The sequence below is a fragment of the Ambystoma mexicanum genome, chromosome 5q, assembly GCF_040938575.1.
Source record: "Ambystoma mexicanum isolate Mex_15411 chromosome 5q, UKY_AmexF1_1, whole genome shotgun sequence".
In the NCBI taxonomy this organism is placed as follows: domain Eukaryota; kingdom Metazoa; phylum Chordata; class Amphibia; order Caudata; family Ambystomatidae; genus Ambystoma; species Ambystoma mexicanum.
Genome location: NC_090933.1, coordinates 279,072,987 through 279,095,753, shown reverse-complemented (window position 1 = coordinate 279,095,753; position 22,767 = coordinate 279,072,987). Strand labels below are relative to the sequence as shown.

General features: G+C 44.5%; 1 protein-coding gene across 2 annotated transcripts in view; it reads right to left on the bottom strand.

Moving 5' to 3' along the window:
• CD226 (CD226 molecule) overlaps window positions 1–22,767 on the bottom strand; it is a 446,184-nt gene that overhangs the window by 73,605 nt on the left and 349,812 nt on the right. For both annotated transcript variants that reach the window (XM_069620780.1, XM_069620781.1), the window contains exon 4: window positions 4,365–4,473. In XM_069620780.1, the coding sequence (XP_069476881.1) occupies window positions 4,365–4,473 (109 nt within the window). The remainder of the gene's footprint in view (window positions 1–4,364; window positions 4,474–22,767) is intronic.

Below are 22,767 nucleotides of genomic sequence, written 5' to 3'. Positions count from 1 at the left end.
TTGGAAGATTAGGTGTACTGGGTCTGTAAGTTTAAAAAGACTAGTAAAGTCAATGGCAACTTTACATGTTCTGGGAGACAGTAGTCAGTCCCAGAAAATGGAGTTTAAAGTGGGAAGTCTAAAAAGACAACCATGTGTCACTGCACTAAAGGTGCTGGGTGACACACAGTAATGAGATGATGCCTATGGGGTGGGTGAGACTTCATAGTAAATGAGCAAAAAATGTACAACACACAGCAAATGAAGTTCAAAGCCCAAAAAGAATAGCAAAAGAGCTGGAGGGCTCTAAGGTAGAGGGAATTAAGCACTTGTGTGAGAAATCTCCCTAACACCTCTTCACTGGTTACCAACCTGCCCCCTCTATTTTTCATGTCCCTCAATATATTGGTAAACTGTTTTTTACATCCTGTGGTAGCAAAGAAAAGAAGAAAGGTGCCTCTTATTCTCTCCCTTTGTTGTACTGCCCTGAGTGGATCCGCTCTGCGTGGTTATGGTTTGTTCATAAGGTGAGCTTGGATCGCACCCATACAGCAATTTACAGAGCCCTTCACAATAATGCCTGGCGAGTAGCAGCACATGTTCCCATCATACGCAATGTTGCAGAACCAACTTCTGCAAGCGAATCAATAAACGGGTGAGTGGCCCCCTGTACTCGCCATCCTTTATTGGAGCGGCCAGGGAGTTCCACAGCAGTCAGCCTCATTCTTGCCAATAACCCACCCTGGCACATCACCCAAACACTTTGTTGCCATTTTGCAGTGTGGCTTTGAGTGGCAAAGCAGATCAGGTGGTCTTCTGGAAGCAGACAAAGAGAAGCATCCGGAAAAATGGCCAACCCATCGTGCAGATGGTCACATGTGCTGTAACATTTAGAACAATAGTGCTCTTTCGCCGGTCATCGGCCTTGGAGGGGTGGAATGCTAAATGAAGTCATAGTATTCAGTATGACAATTATTATTTATTTATTGTGTTATAGTTTAAATTATAAACTTTACACAAACTTTTAAAATAACAATAAAAATTAATACATAATCCAAATACAATACAATTCTGAGCGCAAATAAAGAAGAAAATTCATTGCCTAAAAAGAAAGAAAATAAGCACATAAAATCTATCCACATATATTACATGCATTCGATTTGCAGTTATCTATACAAAATTAGCCTAAAGAGTTATGTCCAATCTAACTTCAACTCTCAGCCAAATGGTATAAAGAGCTGTCAACAGACGCATACTGTTCGAGTTCATACAATGGTGCCAAAACAGGTCGTCCTTGATATACTCAATTTCGTGCACAAAGCTGCCAAGAAGGGGAGTAATTTTACTGGCCATATCGAGGCATTCAGTCAAAAGGTGTTTTGCCATCTCCAGTTGCTCTTGGATTTTACATATGTGACATGTTCGCAACTCAACAGCAATCTTGTCTTTTCTCCCCGTGATCATCATTGTGGGTAGTTGCTCCAATCTGAGCAATAAGATAACCCGCCTGAGTCTGGCTGATGGACAGATATTTAGGTAGCTCTGAGGTTTCTTAAACTCATATAATCTATGTTGGACAAATTGATAGCTTCTCAAGCCACTTAAATGTTCAAAATTCTCTAGCCAGTCCCAGAGATCTATACATTTGCTCAGAGTTCTATTTGCTTCATCTGAGAAGCAACCCTCCCTGGGTTGCAAGCCTATTTCATGAAACAGATTGGCCATTTGTTCAATAGTTGGGTATATCGAATTCTCCTTATCCATTTCCTGATGGACCGCTGTTAACAATCCATTTTTTAGAGTACTGGTCATTCTTACATACAACGAGGCCCGCTTCTTTAGTACTAATGCCTTCAAAGAAGTCAAGCCAAGTTCTAATCTAATAATGGCCATAGGGATAAAGGGTGGTAAACCAAGGATACGGCACCAAAATCTACCTTCTAGTATTCAGTATGGGCTTAACCAGCTGAGAAAGGATAGTGTGAGTAAAAATCAATGGAGGGGTACAGCCCTTCCAAATATCTTTAAAAGAAAGCGAGAAGGCAGGAAGGTTGTTTGCCAGCACATTCTCAGCGTATTGTGCCTCAGCCCCACCTCAGATGGCGATCAGCACTGCTGCTATGGCAAGCCAGTAGGCTCCCCCATATAGAGCTTTGCGAATTAGACATCAAGTGGTTAACGTGAAGTGTTGTTTGAATAGCAAGTGTGTTGTGTGACCCTCCCAAGTGTGTTGCCCTTTAAGGGAATGTGTCCCTCCCGTGTGTATTGCCCTCTTAACATGGCTCAAGCTAATAAAAGGAGCCTCTGCAGACATGTGCACCAGAACTGCTGCAGCTCCCGAAGAGGAACGACTGAGTCCATCTCTCATTCATTAGGCCTGCGGGCCCGCATCGTGTGAGCACGGACATGCAGGCCAAGATGCTGTGGGATCCTCGTGCCAGTACGGTGGCAGAGGTCTGCATGGTCGTGGGCATGGCTTGCCCTGCCCCCCACTCCAAATGGTGCTGGTGTCCCATATCACCATGGGGCCTGCTGGACATCTAGAGCAGGCCCCACCCTCCAGAGGCATGGGGCTTCCAGAGTGCTGATGTCCATTGCACAATTGGGCCTGCTGGATGTCCATGGCAGGCTGCCACAACAGCAACTATTGTGGATATTCAATGCCCGCTGTGATGGGATCAGAGCTCTTCATGCAGAAAATGAGGCAAATGGCTGAGTTTTGAGGTTTAGCTGGTTTGTCTTGTATTTTGTTTGGGGCCAATGTAGGTGCCATTGGTAGTTAAGGCAGGGTGTTGCCAGTGCAAGAACCAGCCACATGCTCTGTGGCAAGAACAGCAGAGGGAGGGTCCCAGAGCCTATGCACGAGGCCACTATCATGTGATGACTAGTTAAAGGAGAACTTTTATTTAATGTGTTAGATTTCGCAGGAACAGTGGTCAAAGTGGGTGGAAGTGTCCGGTGCTCCTCTACTTCTTTTAATTAAGTTTTACCATTTGTATACTTTCATTTTAAAAAGAAACCATTCTGGAATGGTTTCGTTTTAAAATGAAAGTGTAGGAAGAAGTTGAAACTTGCACTTTCAGTGCACTGCACTGGACGTTCCTTTAAACAGTAGGCACATGTGTTTTGGGGTATGTATTGTGCATGGGAGGGGGCGTGGCAATGAGGTTTGTGGGGAGTCGTGCAGGCCAGCAGGGAACATAGTTCCACTACTTCTTTTTGTACACTGCGACCACTGCGCAGGAAACCAAAGGAACCATCAAAACCGCGAAAAGAAAGCAACGATATTCGATTCCACTCTACATACGTGTTGTATAATTCCCACAATAAATGATAGGAGGCGGTGAAATTGCAGGTTGTGTCTTATTCTTCAGTGACACTAAAGTAACTCTGCAACATACATGAAATAAATCAATGATGGGCAACAGGCCCCTGAACTGAGACTCAGCTGGCATAAGTGTTCATAGTCTCTCTTGTGGCTTAGAGGCCTCTTCTTGGGAGGAGCGCCCAGGAGCGCGTCTTGCTCCGTGGCTTTCTCCCGCTGCAATGCCGTTTGGCACGCGGGGCTTGCACTACCGGCCGCACAAGAGATCTCGCAAGACCGCGAGGTCTCGCGATATCTCTACAATACGTCAGATGTGGACGAGTCTGTAAGCGACGGCAGGATCAATTGCATAACGATTGACTGGCGGCCTGTCTGCGGGCGGTATTAACAGAGCATTCACGTGGACAACTAGGCTCTGGAAGTGTGCTCTGCATCGACATCACCCACGGGTAGCGCACATTCAAAGCTCACCCCCCGCTCGGCCCCAGGTTGCCCTTTACAAAGGGGAAGGCGGGTGACCGGGGTGCAACGGCAGACGTGCGCATTTGCAAATGAGGGCTGGTGCATTCAGCGTTAGAGAAGGTGCATTGCTGTGCCATGTCTGTCAAAGTGGCAGGGGCACTGCAGACGCTTCATCGCCATTTCAATTTCTCAAAATGGCATTTTTGAGGAATGCTATCAAAATTGAAATCGGTTAACAGTATACACTATCCCCCTTACCACCTCCCTCCACCCTCAAAAAAAGAACACAGCAATGAATAAGAGAGAGGTTTACACCCGTTAAGAGAAGGATCTTTGGGGTAGGTAGTATCAGTCAATAAATGGAACGGGGAACACGTCTCCCTATTAAATAAATGATACACGAACATGCAGTTTTGTGAAACAGAAATGCAGGCGTTTTTCAGCCAATGGGTCCGAATCTGAGCTAGGCGCAGCTTGTGGCTTTACCCGAACATATTAGGCATAATGTGGAGTGAAGAAGAGAAGAGGAGGGCAATTCATCAAATTAAATTAAACAATATTAATCCAACGGCACACTTATTCACAGGATTGCACTTACTTTTTCTGGCAGTGGATGACGATGGTGATGATGGCAAGAATGATCACAAGCAGAGCAAGGACGGCCACACCGCCAATAATGAAAGTATCCACGCTGTAATGTCCAGGTTCTAAGAAGAAGATAAAATAAGAATTATCTTAAAATGAGGACCTGTACCTTTACATGTTTGGACATATATGAGAGATTTCGTCTGTAACGAAAAAGCATAATGAAAGATGAACAGTTGTGTCAAGGAGAAGCAGGAGTAAAGATCATGTGGTATATTGCCCGGGTTCAACCCGTTCAGCCCCGTTTTGCTAAAGGGCATTTTACGCAACATCTCTTTCAGAGAAATGTCTGTCTGTATCACTTTTCCGTCATGTATGCAGAAGTTAGGGCGGGATGGTCTGTGTCAACATCCATCCACACTTCGAACAATTTAAACAAAACAACTAACTACCCATGCTCCTGTTTGTATGGGAAACTGGAACAACATAATCACATACTTTGCATAAAATAACAATCATATCTCATCCAAAACATAGTCTCTGAGTTTGATTGGTTCTCTCCTGTGCTCTCGGCTTGTGCACCTGGAAGGCTTGATGTGTCTGTTCCCGGTCCTTTATGTTTCGACATCTCACTGTCTGTTGATCCACTCTCTTGCGCTGAGATTATAGACACACTTGTTGCCTCACGGCGTGCTGGGTTTAATTGAGATGTCTGTTGAACTTCCCAGAGGTCCCCTATCATATGTTCACTCTCCTGGTGGTCCGGAAGTGTTAGTTTCCACCACCAGCCGTGATCTATGGTCACGTCTTCCTTTTCACTTCTTGGTCATTGATCCTTTTCTGCTCATGGTTCGGTCTCATGAGGGAAGCACAGTTTATGCAGGGGATGGCGTTTGCATAACCTGGTCTCCTACCGGAATGTGTGAGGAGATAAGTCCTCTTCTCACTGATTCTTTATCATTGTTAGCCAGTTGTTTTGGACATGTTTGTTGTGTGTCAATTATCAGGCTGTCTCAGGATCAGTGTTCAGGCACAAAGACCGTACTTTGCGGTCCATAAATGCCTTGGCAGGTGATACCCGTGTAGAGTCATGTGGAGATGTGTCATATGCCATCAAGGACGCCATTAGGACTTCTTCCGTTGCGTTGTCTTTGTCGTATGCAGTGCAAAATGCCTTTTTCAGGGTGCGCATGAATCTTTCCATGCCTCCATTGGCCCTTCGCCAATATGAGGTTATGCAGCGATTGTATATGCCATGAAGGTTGATGAATTCTGTAAATTCATGGCCTTGGCATTGTCCAGTCTGATTGACTTTGGAATGCCATATGCGGCAAAGAGGTTCTCTGAGACCAGAATGACTGTATCCAGTGAGGTCAATTGTACACATTGTGCTTAGGGGAACTGAGAGTACTCATCCAACACTACCATAAAATGTCTGTTTTCGTATATCTTGCCGAAGTCCAAAGTGACTGCTTGCCAGAGCAGGGATGGTATTGTTTGCACCACCGCCGCCTGACACTAGTGGCAACTGGCCAGGAATGAGTCGACTGTGTTTTCCAGCTCTGTGAAACACAGTTTTTCCCGCAGGTGGGAATCTATTTTGCTGTGGTGGATCCCTAGTGTACTGTGTGGGCAATGTGAACAACTTTCTGTATCAATGGCAATGGAATGACCAGTCTTGTCCTCCAAAGCAGCACACCTTAGGCACCAAGTGACAGCTCATTTCTCACACAGCATAATTCTTGGAGGAAAGTCTATTCATGAGCAGTGAATTGATCTTAATCTGTCCGAACTGATAAGCAATGCCCCACCTTGTAGTTGTTGCACAACTTGGATCATGCCATGGGCTTCCACAATGCCCTTTAGAGACATGGATTTGGGGACTGCGATCCTGGTTATCATATGCATGACGTCCTCTGAGTCTTCCTTAAATCTTCTGCTTTCTTTCTTAAGGATGTCCGGATGGCAAGAAAAGTAGTTGGGCGCGTTGCTGGTCCCTTCTCTGAATAGCAGCAAGATTGGGGTTCTGGAAGATGTTTCGCGCTCAAACCACTGGCAGTTGAAAGAGTCTATCGATGTAAATTCAATGTCACTCAAAACGACTTCAGTAATACGTCAAATAATGTTTTAATTCTACAGATTGCGAACAGCTGACACGTGTTGCCACCACCTGTCGTTTTCAAGGCTGTTATTTGGGTCAACAGATAATAAACAATTAAAAGTACCACAAATACAAATAAGAATTCAGTCGGAAAGCAAATACATTCCATCAAAATTAAAAAAGCAGAATTGTGACAAATTATTGCATATTCAAAAAAACCATACCATTTTGTGTCACACATCAGGTCAGGACGTAGGGGTAGATTCAAATCGAAATCAAATGGTAGAGAGGAGGTTGGAGATAAAATATATAAAATGGCCACAGATTACAATGTCGGACAGTCTTTCCGTCCATTGTTTCATACACTTGTGGCATGGATCCCATCTTAAGGGTCAATACATATATTAAAAGAAATATCATCATGCACATTCCTGTGACAAAAACTTGTGAAGCCATTCTAGCTAGTCCAATATGATGGTAATGAAATCTGTTCCAATGATATCATTAACCATTCCAAATTGTGTGTTGGGAGTGAGAGTTATTGGGTTGCTAAATGTTAGTACACATGATTCAATAAAACCTTAACTGTTGATATATGCTGCATTTAGTTAGAAGTGCTATTTCTTTAGCATGCAGTGCCAATTTAAAGTAGGTTTACCCCACATGTTTTCACTATTTCCTCTCCGTTTGAAAAGGGGGTTTGAAATTTATACCACACGAGTGTTCAAAAACAGCACAATCTTGATCTCCAAATCATTCCAATTGCCCATCTATAAGAAAAGCCCATAATGACCAATGGTCCATTCAACTAGTATGAATTTCTAAATCAAGTTAAAACCGGGCATAGGACCCACCTATGGTATTCGTCCCGGTACTTTCAATCCTTTAGCTGTGGATGAGTAATATAGATAGACCCAATAGTTGGTTTTTGGATTTGCATATTTTTGTTGAAAATGGCCAGATACAAACCAAAACATATTGCAAACCAACAGAGGTGAACTCTGTACTCTATGCTCATGGCAGTCACCACCGATCCACGATTGGCAACATCCCAGCAGGAGAATTTTACAGAGCTAGGAGAAACTATAGCCGAGATATAGACTATTTGGAGGAATCGAAATTACTCACTGGAAGGTTTAAGAACAGAGGTTATCATTCGAACTGCATAACTAAAGCAGCCGATAAATATATCAGGTATAATCAGTCTGACTTATTATGTGATCGCACTAAAGAAAAACCTGTACAATAACAGATTGCTATTATAACGCAATTTTCACAAGATTCCTCTACACTTTATCATATGGTTTCCAAACACTGGCACGTTTTGAGATTAGACAAGGATCTGCTACCCTTTTTGTCAGAGAAACCTAAGTTTACTTTCAAAAGGGCACAAACGATTAAGCAAAAATTGAGTTCTTCTTTCTTGGATCTTAAGGATGACAACACCAATGAGAATTGGCTAAGTAAAAGCAAGGTTTTTTTCAAATGTGGCAGCTGTAACTATTATAAATATGCTCATGATAATTGTCATTCATTCACTAATACCAATGGAGTAACTATCAAGATCAATGGGTTCATTAACTATAAAACTTGTTACGTGGTATATGCCATAATTTGTGTTTGTGGTAAACTTTACATAGGCAGCACTATCAGACAGTTGAGAATCCGAATTAGGGAACAGCTGGCGAGTCTAAGAAGTATTGACCCTATATCTCCACTGGCCATAAATTGGCAAGAACAACACCAATTGAGCAATAAGGAGGATATTCGGTTTATTGGATTAATGAAAGCTAGGAAGGGAAAAGAGGTGGTAACCTTAGGCTTTTAAATTAAGGCAACTGGAATGTAAACTAATTTGCTTTTTAACAGGTACTTTAGTTGGCCTCAACTGCGACCATGAGATGCATGTCTTTTGGTGATCACTTATTTGAGGCCACAATAAGAGGGTTATGTGTTAATAGCACTATTGAATAGATCACTGGAGTTATCTATTTTTTGAGCTGTGAGGCCATTCTACCCATCTCCGAAATGAAAAATTACAATGGATGGGATTTATTTGTTTTTGACTTAAACCCCTATAAGGGGTATTGATTATAATTAGGACCTATGATAATGTTTCAAGTTCTGATCTAGCGCACATGGACTTTCAGATACTATTGCACAATGTGACACATCAATTTAAATTGGTATTTCAACTTATGCTTTGAATTGACATGTGCTTTTCTGTACTGTAATAATTTTGAGGTGCAGTACATGTCATGATTTATCTATGGTCCACTATAGTATGGCAACATTTGAATAAGTATTGTAAAAGTTGGGAGTCAGAAATGACACTACATACTTTGACACCATAAAATTAATTTTGAGGTCATTGCAGCATATACCAACTGTCAATGATGACTTTTATTATGTTTAAATGCGTGATTTAACATTAACATGGTGATATTCAAATGTGTATTGCAATAGTTGGGAGTAACAGATGACTGCACTCTCACTCTTAATACCAGTGCCCACAAAAACAAATTTTGTGGATATTGCAGCATACATCAATTATCAATGATGATCTTCAAAGGGTCTTAACCATATCGAGAAGTTATAAAATAACAATTTTCTTACTGCAGTATTTATCACTTTTCATCATATGGTATTTAACTGATGTCTACTAACTGGTTATCCGTGTCATTGGATAACGTCAGAAATGATGTTCACGGAACGTTTTTTTTTTATAACTGATGTCACGTGTAATTTTACGTGTGATGTCATCACGTAAAATAATCTATTATTTGCAGGCGTTTGTGGTGGCAACTCTCTTTTTCAGCCGAGAGGAGATGTGTTCGGGCACTGTCCTGAGAATGTGCATTAAGGGATTGAGCCCTTTGATAATAGCATAACAGTTAAAACATGTGGGGTTTGGGATTTAAGTGTCACAAGTCTCTCCCCTTCCCACCTGTCTGTCCTTGCTTGCAACCTTCTTTGATGATTTCTTTTGCACGGTCCCGGATTTGTAGAGACTCGTGTACTGGTCGTCTGGTTCCAGCGTGGGGATAGCGGTCCTACTCCAGGAGGCAGTCGGATGTCCATTACCAGGAACCAGGAAGGAGACTAAGTCCGAGCTCGGAGGCACGGAACGCTGTGACTCGAGTGCAGTTGAGGAACCCGGAAGAATTGTAAAGTTAGTTCGAGGAAAGGAAAGGGAGGAAGTAGATTCAAGGAACCGGGAAACAGGACTAGGAAGGAAGCTCCGGCCGAACTTCGGCAACACACGTCAGACTGCTCCGAGTGGTAGCCTTGAGACGCGCAGAGCCGCGGGGGTGTGTCTGCTTTGTAGAATGTTGAACGTAGCGCATTAAGACTGGCAAGCTTTGTTCCGCACCAAACGGCCATGTTCGAAGCTTCACAGAATTCAGTCCTCTATGGGTCAGGGACCACGAAGTCCAGAATGGGCGCAGGCGGCGGTTCATGACATTAAGTATTTTTGCTTCTCTTTGATTTTATGCGTTAGTGTTAGACCAGAAACGACCCTATAGTATGTATAATATGTATATTATGTTGGCCAGAAACCAATCGCATCCTGTGACAAACATCGCAATCGCAGAATCGTCAATGTAACCAGAGGGCGTCCATTTTGTGAAATGTCAGACATTTGCTTTTTTCCTTTCTGTCAAAACGCTTTGCGAAATGTATTCCACGGCCTGAATGCTGAAAGACTAACACAGACAGGAATGTCAAACGATACAGAGATACATTGTTTTTATCCCTCATGAAGTCCTTGAAGGTGAGCAGAAGCTGCATCTAATCAGCAGACCAGGTGCCGGCCTGTCTTGCAAACGCTGTAGCAAAAGGCAGTTAAAGCATGAATTATATTCTTTTAGCGGTACTCCTTCGCAGAGACAGGTATTTTCTGCTTCAAAACTGTCTGACCCCTAGTTCAGGAATCAAAACACATAGATAACGTGCTAAGGAATGTTTCTCTCCTACGAACACGATATCCTTGCAGAACTAAGAGCTCTATGTTCCCCATAACAGAAAGCTGTCTCTGCTACTATTGCTAGAATAACTATAATTAGACTGAAAAGAGATTTGTCATAACGTGTCATAATTGTCATGATTGTCAATCACTGAACCCTAGCCTGAACGATACATTTATGGGCGGATTGAATTGCCTTCAAAAGATTGCATGTTATGTATATATACTGTTGCTTGAGCTTTGCTCGCTCTCTTGCGTCTCACGAGGTCTGGGAACACACGTTGCGAGACGCAGAGACCCAGTGGGCTGACTGAGAATACTTTGAAATAAACCAGACTTTGGAAATCGAATCTCGTGTCTGCAGTGTCACTAGCGTATATGGTTATTGTGCCTGAGTTTCCATATGCGGTCTTTATGGCCTAGCAAATATGGTGCCCGAATAGGGACCCTCCCCCTTTTGCTCCTTCGTATACATTGAGTTTGAAGAAGGCAAAAACGAATCGAGGACGAAGCTGTCAAGCTGGGATCGAAAGGTGTTCGGGGCGCACCTGTAGAAGTGATGAGAGACTCCTTTGCAGATCTGAATACAGCTGATCCCTGATCGACGAGCAGCGCCCAGAGAGCATCGAGGTGTGAGTCCTGGAACGAGACAGGTTGAGCCAGACACGGAGTCACAATGATTCTTGGTTGCATCTGTATACGGACGAATTACGTCCTGAGTGACAAATTGATTGATCAGGTGAGTCGTGCCCCAATTCTTAAATGTCCTGATATTGGCCGAGAGTTGCTCTTGCAAGATCAAACGCCCAGGGTAAGAGAAGGGTAAGGATTAAACATGCCTGGGAAATTGTCTTCCTGCTTAGTGGGATTTTTCCACTGCGGTAGACAATCTTTGGAAACTGGCCAGTTTGCGCCACCCACTGGGTTGCGGCATATGAAATGTATATAAAATACGGTTTAGGGGCAATAGTGTTTAATGCGATTTGGCATAGGCAGACCAGACATGTATTAGACTCTTAGTGGCCTAATGATGGGAGCTTTGAATTGGCACATATAGAACACTTAGAATCAGTATTGCTACACAAGAAGGCCAGACCAGCGGGGTTCGACGTCGTGAGAGACTGGAGGAAGGAAGCTAATCTCTGTTTGAGAATTAGAGAGAAACACACGCGCAGACATAAAACGAATGCACAGAAAGCGCTAGAGCATGATCAGCATCAACAGACAGAGGCCCTTAGGAACATGGACAGTGCTTTCCAATTAAGTGTACAGAAAATATACCTGCAGCAAGATTTGCATACATCAGATGAGCTAATAAACAAAATATTGAATGAGCGAAGAAACAAACATCAAAGTACTGACCCAGTTGCACCGGGTCCATGTAATAATGTCGCCACAAAAATATCGCCATGCAAAAATATCGCCGAAAAATGGTCGTTTTTTGCGGCGACATTATTGCATGGAACATGCGGGGGACACCCCCGCAACCCCCAATTTTCTTTTTTTTAAAAAAACATTTTTTTGCCCCAGTCGCCATACATATGGTCACCCAAATAATATTGCCACAACATTTTTCCAGCAATATCATTTACGGCGACCATATATGTGGCAATATAATTACCTGATACCGTTGCACCTCCTCCTTATGTACCTCCCATTCCCGTTGTTCTATCTGCACCAGTAGCAAGTTCCTCTCCCCCTGTGCTTGTGACATCATTTCCTCCACTGCCTTCAGAGCATAAGTTAGCCTCTTTAGTAGGCAGTTCTACAGAGATGGGGCCTGTGCAAGGAAACAGTAGAGTGACTCGTATTACGGTTAGCAAAGACAGGAAAGAAGAGCTGATAAATTGGGCAGAAACATATGTTGATGGTGGCGATGAAGCAGCTGTGCAAAGTTCCATATCTCATCATAGAGGCCTTGGTGAACAGCAGGTATTGTTGGAATGCATGGGGAATTATCTTGTGAAAATATGGAGTGATTTGACTGACACATTGGCACCGCAAGAGTTGCGTGATTTGGTTATTCTTTCTCATTTGCGAGATAATATTTGTGTTTAAGCATAGAGAATTAACGAAGAAAGATAAACTGCATATGTCATATGTCCAGCAACGATTTTTTCCGCCGTTGAAACCTGTTAGTGAAGAGATGATAATTTGTACACGAGATGCGCTTAGATGGATTACAGATGCCGCCATTTCTCCAATGGAAGTGCATGATACGTTTAGTCAGTATACACCAGAAATGCAGAGAAAGGTATTACAGGTCATGGTAGAGTATTTGCAAGATGAATGTATGAAGAATAAGACAAGTTGTCCCGCTGATTTAATGACGATTTACAAAAGAGCATTTTCGCCTGAAACTGGAACGACTGCTTTTTCTCTTGATTTAGCTTTGTTGCTTAATAAACAAACAAATGTAGAAACACCTATTTTGCAATTACCCATGAGGGAAGTGCCTCCCACGTTTGTCCCGAAATTAGAAGTTGCTGCCACTGCAACCACTCCAGCGTGAACGATAGTAGCCCATTATACTGCACAGTTTGTACATGTCCCTTTTTCTAGGCAAGAGGTAAATAATATCAGGCAGACAATCCCTGATATTAGGAAAAACCTGCCAGGATTCTATAAAGAAATTGAATCTGTTTTGAATTCATCTGTTTTTACATTGAGTGACATTGATTTATTGTTTCCCGTGATTCTTCATGTATATATATGGAAACAGTTAAGAAATATTAATGACGTGCCGACATTAGGTGAAACATGGGAGAATTTGATTAGAATTGATGGTGAGAGAAAGGCTGGAGAAAAACCGCTGCAAGTTATGCTGGCTTTACCATCGCGAATAATAGAGAAATTTAAAACTTTGGCACCCGAGAAGAGAATAGTTTGGGATAAATTGATTGCTTGTTTATGGCGCAAAGAAGAAGGAGCGACTGATTATTTTAATCGATTTGGAGAAGTATTTGCAGATTTTAGTGGTCAAGACTTGAGTACTGAACCCGGGAAGAGATTGTTTGTTGATAGGTTTGTGCAAGGGTTGTTACCGAAAATTCAAAATTTCATAGTGACATCTGAAAGTGTATGGCAAGCAAAAAAAGTGAAGTATTACACATGGCCCAGTATTATGAAAATAGAGTAAATGCAGAGAAAGACAAAGAAATAAGGCACAAAGGGAATTTGAAAACAAGAGTATTGTTGCAGCAAGTAGCAAACAATAATAGAGGTGGCCGGAACTCACCATCCAGAGTCCAATTTTCCAACATGCGAGGTGGTCCAATAGGGATTAATCAATGTGCCTATTGTAGACAAGGCCATTGGCGAGCACAGTGCCCGCAGATACAGAATCGAAATGGGACTTTCCCGAGAAGACAGAATAGAGGTCACTGGGAACACAAGGACAGAATAGAAACCAAAGAGCGCCACAATTTCAGAATAACCAGGGGACTCAGAATCAGAATCAGAACCAACAGCGAAACAGCACAAGTGATGGAAATATTTTTGACAATCAGTCCAATGCATATTACACTGGCGACTTTACATCTGACAATGTATTGTTTTACTAGGACAGCCCGAGACAGGGGTTGGAACCAGAATCTATTCCCGTAGATCAGAAAGGGCCCTACGTAGAAATGAAGGTTGGGAACAGGGAACACATTTTTCTAGTGGACACAGGTGCAAAAAAATGTTCAATTGACCATCAGCAGGTTCCAGATATACCACTATCAGGGCATAACAATGTCTCAGTAGGGTTCTCAGGTACACCATTAATTAGTCCAGTGTCACAACTAGTACCTATAACACTAGGTCCATTCACTGAATCTTGGCCATTTCTTTTGACGAAAAATAGCGGTGAAAATGTGTTGGGATTAAATTTGTTGAAGAAATTGAATGCTGTTATTTATTGTTCTCCTGATGGAGTGTATTTGATGATATTGCCACAAAAGACTCCTGTATCGCAATTTTTATCTAAGCCATTACCGACTTAATTGAGTAAAGTACCAGCTTGTATATGGGCAGTGAACGACAATGATGTTGGTTGTTTAGAAGTAGAGCCAGTGAAAATTGTTTTGTGTTAAGAGTGATATCACGGGAGATCTTGGATTGGAAGCCAGACTGTCTGTATTTTACCGAGGTAAGTGTGACGCGAGAAATCAGCCCAAACCTCAACCCAAGATTTAAACAGGGCGGAGGGTGAACCGACTCCCAACGTCACGGTGAGCACACCCCTGATTTTCGTGACGTCAGGACAGTGCAAGCACTGGCAGGGGGAGCGAGCAGATGATGTCAGTCCTTCAGTAGCTGTAGTAGTTCCGAGGCAAATCCAACTGAGAAGAGAAGCTGAAGAGTCTTGTCCACGGTGGAAAGCAAATCCGGCAGAGTTGTAGCTGAAGGGAAGGTTCTCCAAGGAAACCCAGCAGGCTGGAGAGGCGAGGGAGGCAGGAGAAGAGTAACAGGAACAGAGGGCAGGGAGGAACCAGAGAAGGCAGGAAAAAAGGGAACCAAGGGCAGGCAGGACTGAAGACCACCCCGGGAACAGAACAGGACCCAGACAGGGAACCAAGGGGAAGAAGGAACCAAGGGGCCCAAGAAGGACCCAGAGCAGGGAAGGCAACGGGCAGAAAACAGGAAGCAAAACGGAGCGGGAACACGATCAGAAACTAACCGCGTTGAGACGCAATCAGCTGCTGCTCATCGCTCCTCTTATAGCGCCGCCAGCACCAGAGAGGCCTGGAACGCAAGCCGCCTCGTTCCCAAGCGCTGGCGGGCCCAAAACGAGGCCTGAGAAGCAAGCTCTCGTAACTCCGAGTGCCCAATCCAACGCGCATGCGCGGAAGCGTGGACACGGTCGCCCGCGCATGCGCAGAGGAGCCTGATTCCGAACAGTGGAACCCCAAGCGCGGAAGCGTGAGTAGACCCGCCAAGATGGTGTGGGTCGAGAGGAAAACCCCGGTCTCCAGGCAAGTGGCATGACACTATGACCCCTCCCAGAAAGACCCGGAGCCCCAGGCTTCCAAGGGAACAGATGATAGAACTCGCGAACAAGAAGGGGAGCGTGCACATTATTGAATGATTCCCAAGTGCGATCGCAAGCTGGATACCCTTTCCAATCCACCAAAAAGTGAAGCACTCCCCGACGTATGCGCGAGTCACAAATCTCCTGGATCTCAAATTCAGGAACCCCTCGTACCTGGACGGAGGCCAGGCAAGGAAAGGCACGCCCGAAATTGTCAACCACATAGGGCTTCAAAAGGGAAACATGAAAAACAGGGTGGACCCGCCAAGAAGGGGGTAGCTGAAGGCGGAAGGCCACAGGGGACAGACACTGAATGACTTTAAATGGACCAAAATAACGAGGAGCCAGTTTGACAGGTAAGTTACAGACTGGCAGATTCTTGGAGGATAACCAGACCCGATCTCCCACCCGAAAGCCAGGTTCCAGAGTCCGACCCCTGTCCGCCTGCCTCCTCATGCGTTCCTTAGCCTCAGCCAAGATTCCAAGTGCCAGCTCGTGTTGTCCCTGTATGGTTGCCACCAGTTGATCAGCAGACGGAACCGCACTGGGCGGTACTGTACGAAAAGGCATCAACTTGGGATGTTGTCCTGCAGAACAATAGAACTGACTTCCTCCAATGGAGGCATGAATGGTGTTGTTGTAGGAGACCTCAGCCAGGTCCAGATGCAATTTCCAATCGGATTGAGTGGCATTCGTATAGCATCGAAGATAGTCCTCCAGGGTCTGGTTTGTTCTCTCAGTTTGACCGTTGGACTGCAGGTGATAACCAGAACTCAAGGCCCTTCGAATGCCAAGATGATCACACAACTTACTCCAAAAAGAAGAAAGGAACTGAGTCCCTCTATCCGAAATGATCTTCTCAGGTAAACCATGCAGTCGATACACCTCGTGTAGAAAGGCTAAAGCCATCTGGGTGGCAGTAGGTATCTTGCATAACGGAACGAAATGGGCATACTTGGTGAAGCAATCTACTACCACAATAATACAGGTATAGCCTTCAGAGGGAGGTAATTCGACTATGAAGTCGGTGGCTATGGTGTGCCAAGGATAAGGTGGTATTTCAGTGGGTCTCAACAGCCCCAAAGGTCGTCTCCTGGGAGCCTTGAATCGAGCACAGACCAGACAGCTGCCCACATAAACCTTGACATCTCTAGCCCAGCCGGGCCACCAAAACTGTCTGGACACCAGGTTCCGAGTGGCTCGAACGCCACAATGACCACCGACGTGCGAGTCATGGAAACCATGTAGTATGTTCTTGCGGAGAGTATCCCAGGGAATGTAAAGCCTCTTCTGAAAGAAAAGCAGTCCGTCTTGTTCCGTGACAAATGCTCGTCTGAGAAGAGCCGTTCTTTCAGGGTCAGCCCCGGTCTCCCTTTGAATGTTCTGAAGATGGGAAGAGAGCGTCAACAAAAAATGATCAGGTGAGATCAAAGGCGAATCTTGATTGAGAATACCCTCCTCCTTTTCCAAAGAGCGAGACAAAGCATCGGCTTTCAGATTGGAAGTACAAGGTATGTAAGTTATGTTGAATACATAAGGAGAGAAGAAGAAGGCCCACCGGGCCTGACGTGGTGTCCGACATTGCAAAGAGCGTAAGTACTGCAGATTACGATGGTCGGTTCGTACTTCCACCAGAAAGCGGCCTCCAAGCAAATGATGTCTCCACTCCTCAAAAGCTGTCTTAATGGCCAACAACTCCCTTTCAATTACTGCGTAATTCCTTTCACTGGGAGTCAATTTGCGGGAGTAGTAGGCCACCGGATGTTCCACGGCGGTGTCCCGATCCTTTTGCAAAAGAACGGCCCTCACAGCAAAATCTGAAGCGTCTGCCTCCACAATATAAGGTAGCTCGTCCTGAGGATGGCGTAGAATGGGGGCTGTACAAAAGGCAGTCTTCAGCGAGGAAAAAGCTACAGCGGCGTGTGAATCCCACAAATATGGTACCTTATTGCTGGTTAATCTAGTAAGAGGAGCCGTGATATGGGAAAAATGTGGGATAAAACGCAGATAAAAGTTAGCGAACCCCAAAAATCGCTGAAGAGACTTGACATCACCAGGCGGCTTCCACTCCTGGATCGCTTGGACCTTTTTGGAATCCATCTGGATGCCCTTGCTACTGATCACGTAACCCAAGAATTCCATATTGTCTTGGTGGAATGAACACTTCTCCGCCTTGGCGAACAGCCGGTTCTGTGACAAGCGATGGAGAACCTCCCTGACGTGTCTGATATGTTCATCCAACGAGCAAGAAAAGATCAATATATCGTCCAGATAAACCCAGACAGAAATGCCAATCAGGTTGCCAAAGATGTTATCCATTAGACGCTGTAAAACGGCTGGGGCGTTTCACAGGCCAAAGGGCATAACCCTATACTCATAATGCCCGAAAGGTGTCTTGAATGCCGTCTTCCATTCATCACCGTTTTTAATCCGGACCAGATGATAGGCTCCCCGGAGATCTAATTTGGTAAATATCCAGGCAGAATGTAGTGTTTCCAGAATACTACAGATCAAAGGTAATGGATAGCGATCCTTCACAGTAATGTCATTCAGCTGTCGATAATCAATACAAGGACGTAGTGATCCTTCCTTCTTCTTGACAAAAAACAACAGAAACCCTGCGGGTGATTTGGAAGGAACTATGTATCCTTTTTTCATGCAATCGGCCAAGTAATCTTGCAAAACGTGTCTTTCGGTCTGAATTAAAGCGTAAACTTTACCATGGGGAATGTCGGTACCAGGAATCAGGTCTATGGCACAATCAAAAGACCGATGTGGTGGCAAAGGAATGTCAACCGCTCAGCAAATACATGTTCAAAGTCAACGTATGCCTGTGGAATCTGGGACACAGAATTTAAACCAGACGTATTGCCATTGGATTCCAGAGAGGTGGTTACATTTGAGACTTGAGACAAGACAGGTAGATTGCAATGCTGAAGACAGAAGGCTGAAGTAAAAGTCAAGGTACGGGTTTCCCAATTGATCACTGGATTATGACGTTGAAGCCAAGACAATCCCAAGGCCACTTTGTACGTGGGAGATTTAATCACGTCCAGAGCTATACGTTCCTTGTGTTCAGCGACCTGGAGAGATAGTTCCATGGTGTGTAAACGGATGGGTCCAGAGGACAAGGGTGTTCTGTCGATTACTTCTACCGGTAAAGCAGTCCCTCTGGACAAAAGCGGTATCTTATTTGTGGTAGCGAACACCTCATCGATATAGTTCCCCGAGGCTCCACAATCCAACAACCCATGGACCTCCAGAGATCGGTCAAGCCATTGTAAGTGGATCCTCACGGTCATCAAGATGGCTGGTTGCATAGGCTGGAGTGCTGAACAGGAGTGGGAAAGGACTGAAAGAGGAGTTTGACCTGTCGTTGCTCTTCCATTGAACAACAGGTCCTCTAGTTTCCCGCCTTCTTTTGAGGACGAAGAGGGCATGTACCCAAATAATGACCGGCAGCCCCACAGCACAGGCATAAACGCAGGTTTCTTTTGCGTTTCCTTTCTTCCTCAGACAAAGTACCTCTCATGGCCCCCAGCTGCATAGGTTCGGGTCCAGGATCCGTGGAACCAAACGTACCAGCAGGCACACTAGACGTTATGGGATTTGATCTCTCAAACCGACGTCTCTCAGCCTTCCATTCACCCAATCTTTGGTCAATCCGAAGTACTTGCTCAATGAGACGTTGGAAGCTATCCGGCTCCGGAATGTGTAGAAGCTCGTCTTTGTACTCTTCCCTCAGACCTCGGCGAAACAATGTTTTCTGGGTTATTTCTGGTCATTGTGAATCGGTTGCAAGTTGCCTGAAATGACTTATGTATGATATAACATCTGCGTTCCCTTGTTTTATGTCCATCAATTGGTTTTGTGCGGCTGAGGCCATATTGGGAGTTTGAAAGACCTCCAAAAATGCCTTTTCAAAAGCCACAAAGTCATTTAGTATGGGACTGTTTGTGGCTACCAAAAGAGTTGCCCAAGCCAAGGCAAATCATTCAAAGCCTTTCACACCACAATGTCCAGCAATGCCCCAGGGTGTCAGGAGAGCCATGAATGTCAAACTCAGGGACATGTTAGGCATGAAACTGCTGAGAACATGTGGGTGATGCACCCAGTCTGTTATCATGAACCCTCACCACACTTCTGTTCAGGGGCCAAACATTGGAGAAAGAGGGCACGCCATCCCCACCCCCGGGCTGCTAGCACTTTCCAGCTAGGTTTCCCAAGATGTACTCGATCTTGGCCTTGTCGTTGTTGAAGTGAGTTGATCTGAAGAGAAAATGAATCCGACAATGATTGCAGAATTCGGCCACACGCCCCGTGTCTCCATCAAACTTGATTGGTGCTGTATGGGCTATGGTATTTTCGGCTGAAGAGGCTCCTACAGCCCCCTGCGATACCAATTGCTGTAATGTTTGATTTTCTTGATGTAATACTGTCATTTCAGATCTAAGGGCACGCAACTCCTCACGAAGATCGTCCTCCATCTCGAAATCGGAAGGCAGGCGTCTCAATCTGTTAAAAGTGATATCACGGGAGTGCTGCGTACCTGTTTGTCTTGCAGAAGATCTTGGATTGGAAGCCAGACTGTCTGTATTTTACCGAGGTAAGTGTGACGCGAGAAATCAGCCCAAACCTCAACCCAAGATTTAAACAGGGCGGAGGGTGAACCGACTCCCAACGTCACAGTGAGCTCACCCTTGATTTTCGTGACATCAGGACAGTGCAAGCACTGGCAGGGGGAGCAAGCAGATGTCAGTCCTTCAGTAGCTGTAGTAGTTCCGAGGCAAATCCAACTGAGAAGAGAAGCTGAAGAGTCTTGTCCACGGTGGAAAGCAAATCCGGCAGAGTTGTAGCTGAAGGGAAGGTTCCACAAGGAAACCCAGCAGGCTGGAGAGGCGAGGGAGGCAGGAGAAGAGTAACATGAGCAGAGGTCAGGGAGGAACCAGAGAAGGCAGGAAGAAAGGGAACCAAGGGCAGGCAGGACTGAAGACCACCCCGGGAACAGAACAGGACCCAGACAGGGAACCAAGGGGAACAAGAAACCAAGGAACCCAAGAAGGACCCAGAGCAGGGAAGGCAACGGGCAGAAAACAGGAAGCAAAACGGAACGGGAACACAATCAGAAACTAACCGCGTTGAGATGCAATCAGCTGCTGCTCATCGCTTCTCTTATAGCGCCGCCAGCACCAGAGAGGCCTGGAACACAAGCCGCCTCGTTCCCAAGCACTGGCGGGCCCAGAACGAGGCCTGAGAAGCAAGCTCTCGTAACTCTGAGTGCCCAATCCAACGCACATGCGCGGAAGCATGGACACGGTCGCCCGCACATGCGCAGAGGAGCCTGATTCCGAACAGTGGAACCCCAAGCGCGGAAGCGCGAGTAGACCCGCCAAGATGGTGTGGGTCGAGAGGAAAACCCCGGTCTCCGGGCAAGTGGCGTGACATTTTGAAAGAAGAAATTACATTGCCGCGTATTCCAATTTCGGCGAAGGAGAGAAAGCATTGAAATGCATTGTGTCAGATTTGATTAAAAGAAACATAATTGAAGAAACTTCTGGTAGCACTTGCAATAGTCCGATCCTTCCGGTTTATAAGAAAGGAGGTAATGACATACTGTACCGTTTCATAATTGATTTGCGCGGAGTGAATAGAGTTGTTGATCCGCAATTTCCGTTAGTCCCGGATGTGACTACAATTTTGACTATGAATCCAGCATCTGCATCGTATTTTAGTGTTGTAGATTTGAAGAATGCATTTTTCAGTATTCCAGTACATCCAGATAGCAGATATTAATTTGCTTTTACTCTAGGAGGACGTTCATTTACATTCACACGAATTCCACAGGGCTCCACTGAGAGTCAGAGTATTTATAGTAGAGCATTAAAGGAACAACTAGATATGGTAGAACTACCAGCAGGTTGTGTTTTATTACAATATATAGATGATTTATTGATAGCAGCAGACACAGAAGAAATTTGTAAAGAAAGTACAGTTGCACTATTGACACATTTAGCAGCACATGGACATAAAGCTTTGCTAAAGAAATTCCAATATTGTCGAAAGGAAGTGACCTACTTGGGCTACTTCCTTTCGAAGGAGGGAAGAAGATTGACACCAGAAAGAATAGAAAGCATCTCTGATATGCCTATTCCAAAGACGCAGAAAGAAGTCAGAGATTTAATTGGTATGGCTTCATACTGTAGGAAGTGGATCGCAAATTCCTCTATGATTGTGAAACTGATGGTGGCATTGACAAGGAAAGATGTTACCTTACCTTTGCCATGGAACATGGAATGTCAAGAAGCATTTGACCTGCTCAAAGCTGCATTATATTCAGCTCCAGGTTTAGGCACGCCAAATTATGAGAAGAATTTCAAGTTATTTGTGCATGAAAATGATGGTTGTGCTTTGGCTGTTTTGACTCAGGAACAAGGAGGGAGAAATAGACCATGCGGCTACTTCTCTTCCACGTTGGATCCTGTTGCATGTGCTTTGCCGCGCTGCTTGCGAGCTGTTGCTACAGCCGCCGCGTCAGTAGAACAAACCAAGGGTATGGTTTTAGGTCACGCTTTAACCGTCAAGGTGCCCCATTCAGTGGAAGTTCTTTTAAATAGAATGCCAACGCAACACCTTACATCAGCCAGATTAACAAGGTAAGAAATTGTCCGGTTTGCACCGCAAATCCAAATTATGAGGTCTTGCGCTTTAAATCCAGCTGAGTTAATGCCCCCTCCCAATGAAAAAGGTGGTGAAAAATAATTCCCCCATGATTGTTTAATGGTTACTGAACAAGAGACAAAAGGAAGAATTGATCTAACTGATACCCCACAGAAAGAGCCAGATGGAGAACAGTTTTGTGACGGTTCTTGTTTTAAATTACCCGATGGTACATCAACTGCTGCATATACTACACTACACTGAAAAGTATTGTAGAAAGCAAAAGAATCCCATACAACTCAGCACAAGCCGAAGAGATAATAGCGTTAACCAGAGCATGTGAAATTTATGCAAACCTTAATGTAAAGATATATACTGACAGTCAGTATGCATTTGGGGTGGTACACAATTTTGGTCGATTATGGGCTGAACCAAAATCTAACATTGCACTTTGATAGTGAGACTATTGTCAGCACTTGCGCTTCCCAAACGATTAGCAATAATGAAATGTGAAGCACATAAAAAAGTAACATGTAATGTTGGAAAGGGAAACGCATGTGCAGATTGAATTGAAAAACAAACTGCCACTGATTTACACACTAAAATGTACGTTGAAAAAATGAAAGAAGTACCCTGCATGGTAGAAAATGGGATTGCTACAGTTAAGGAAATGCAAG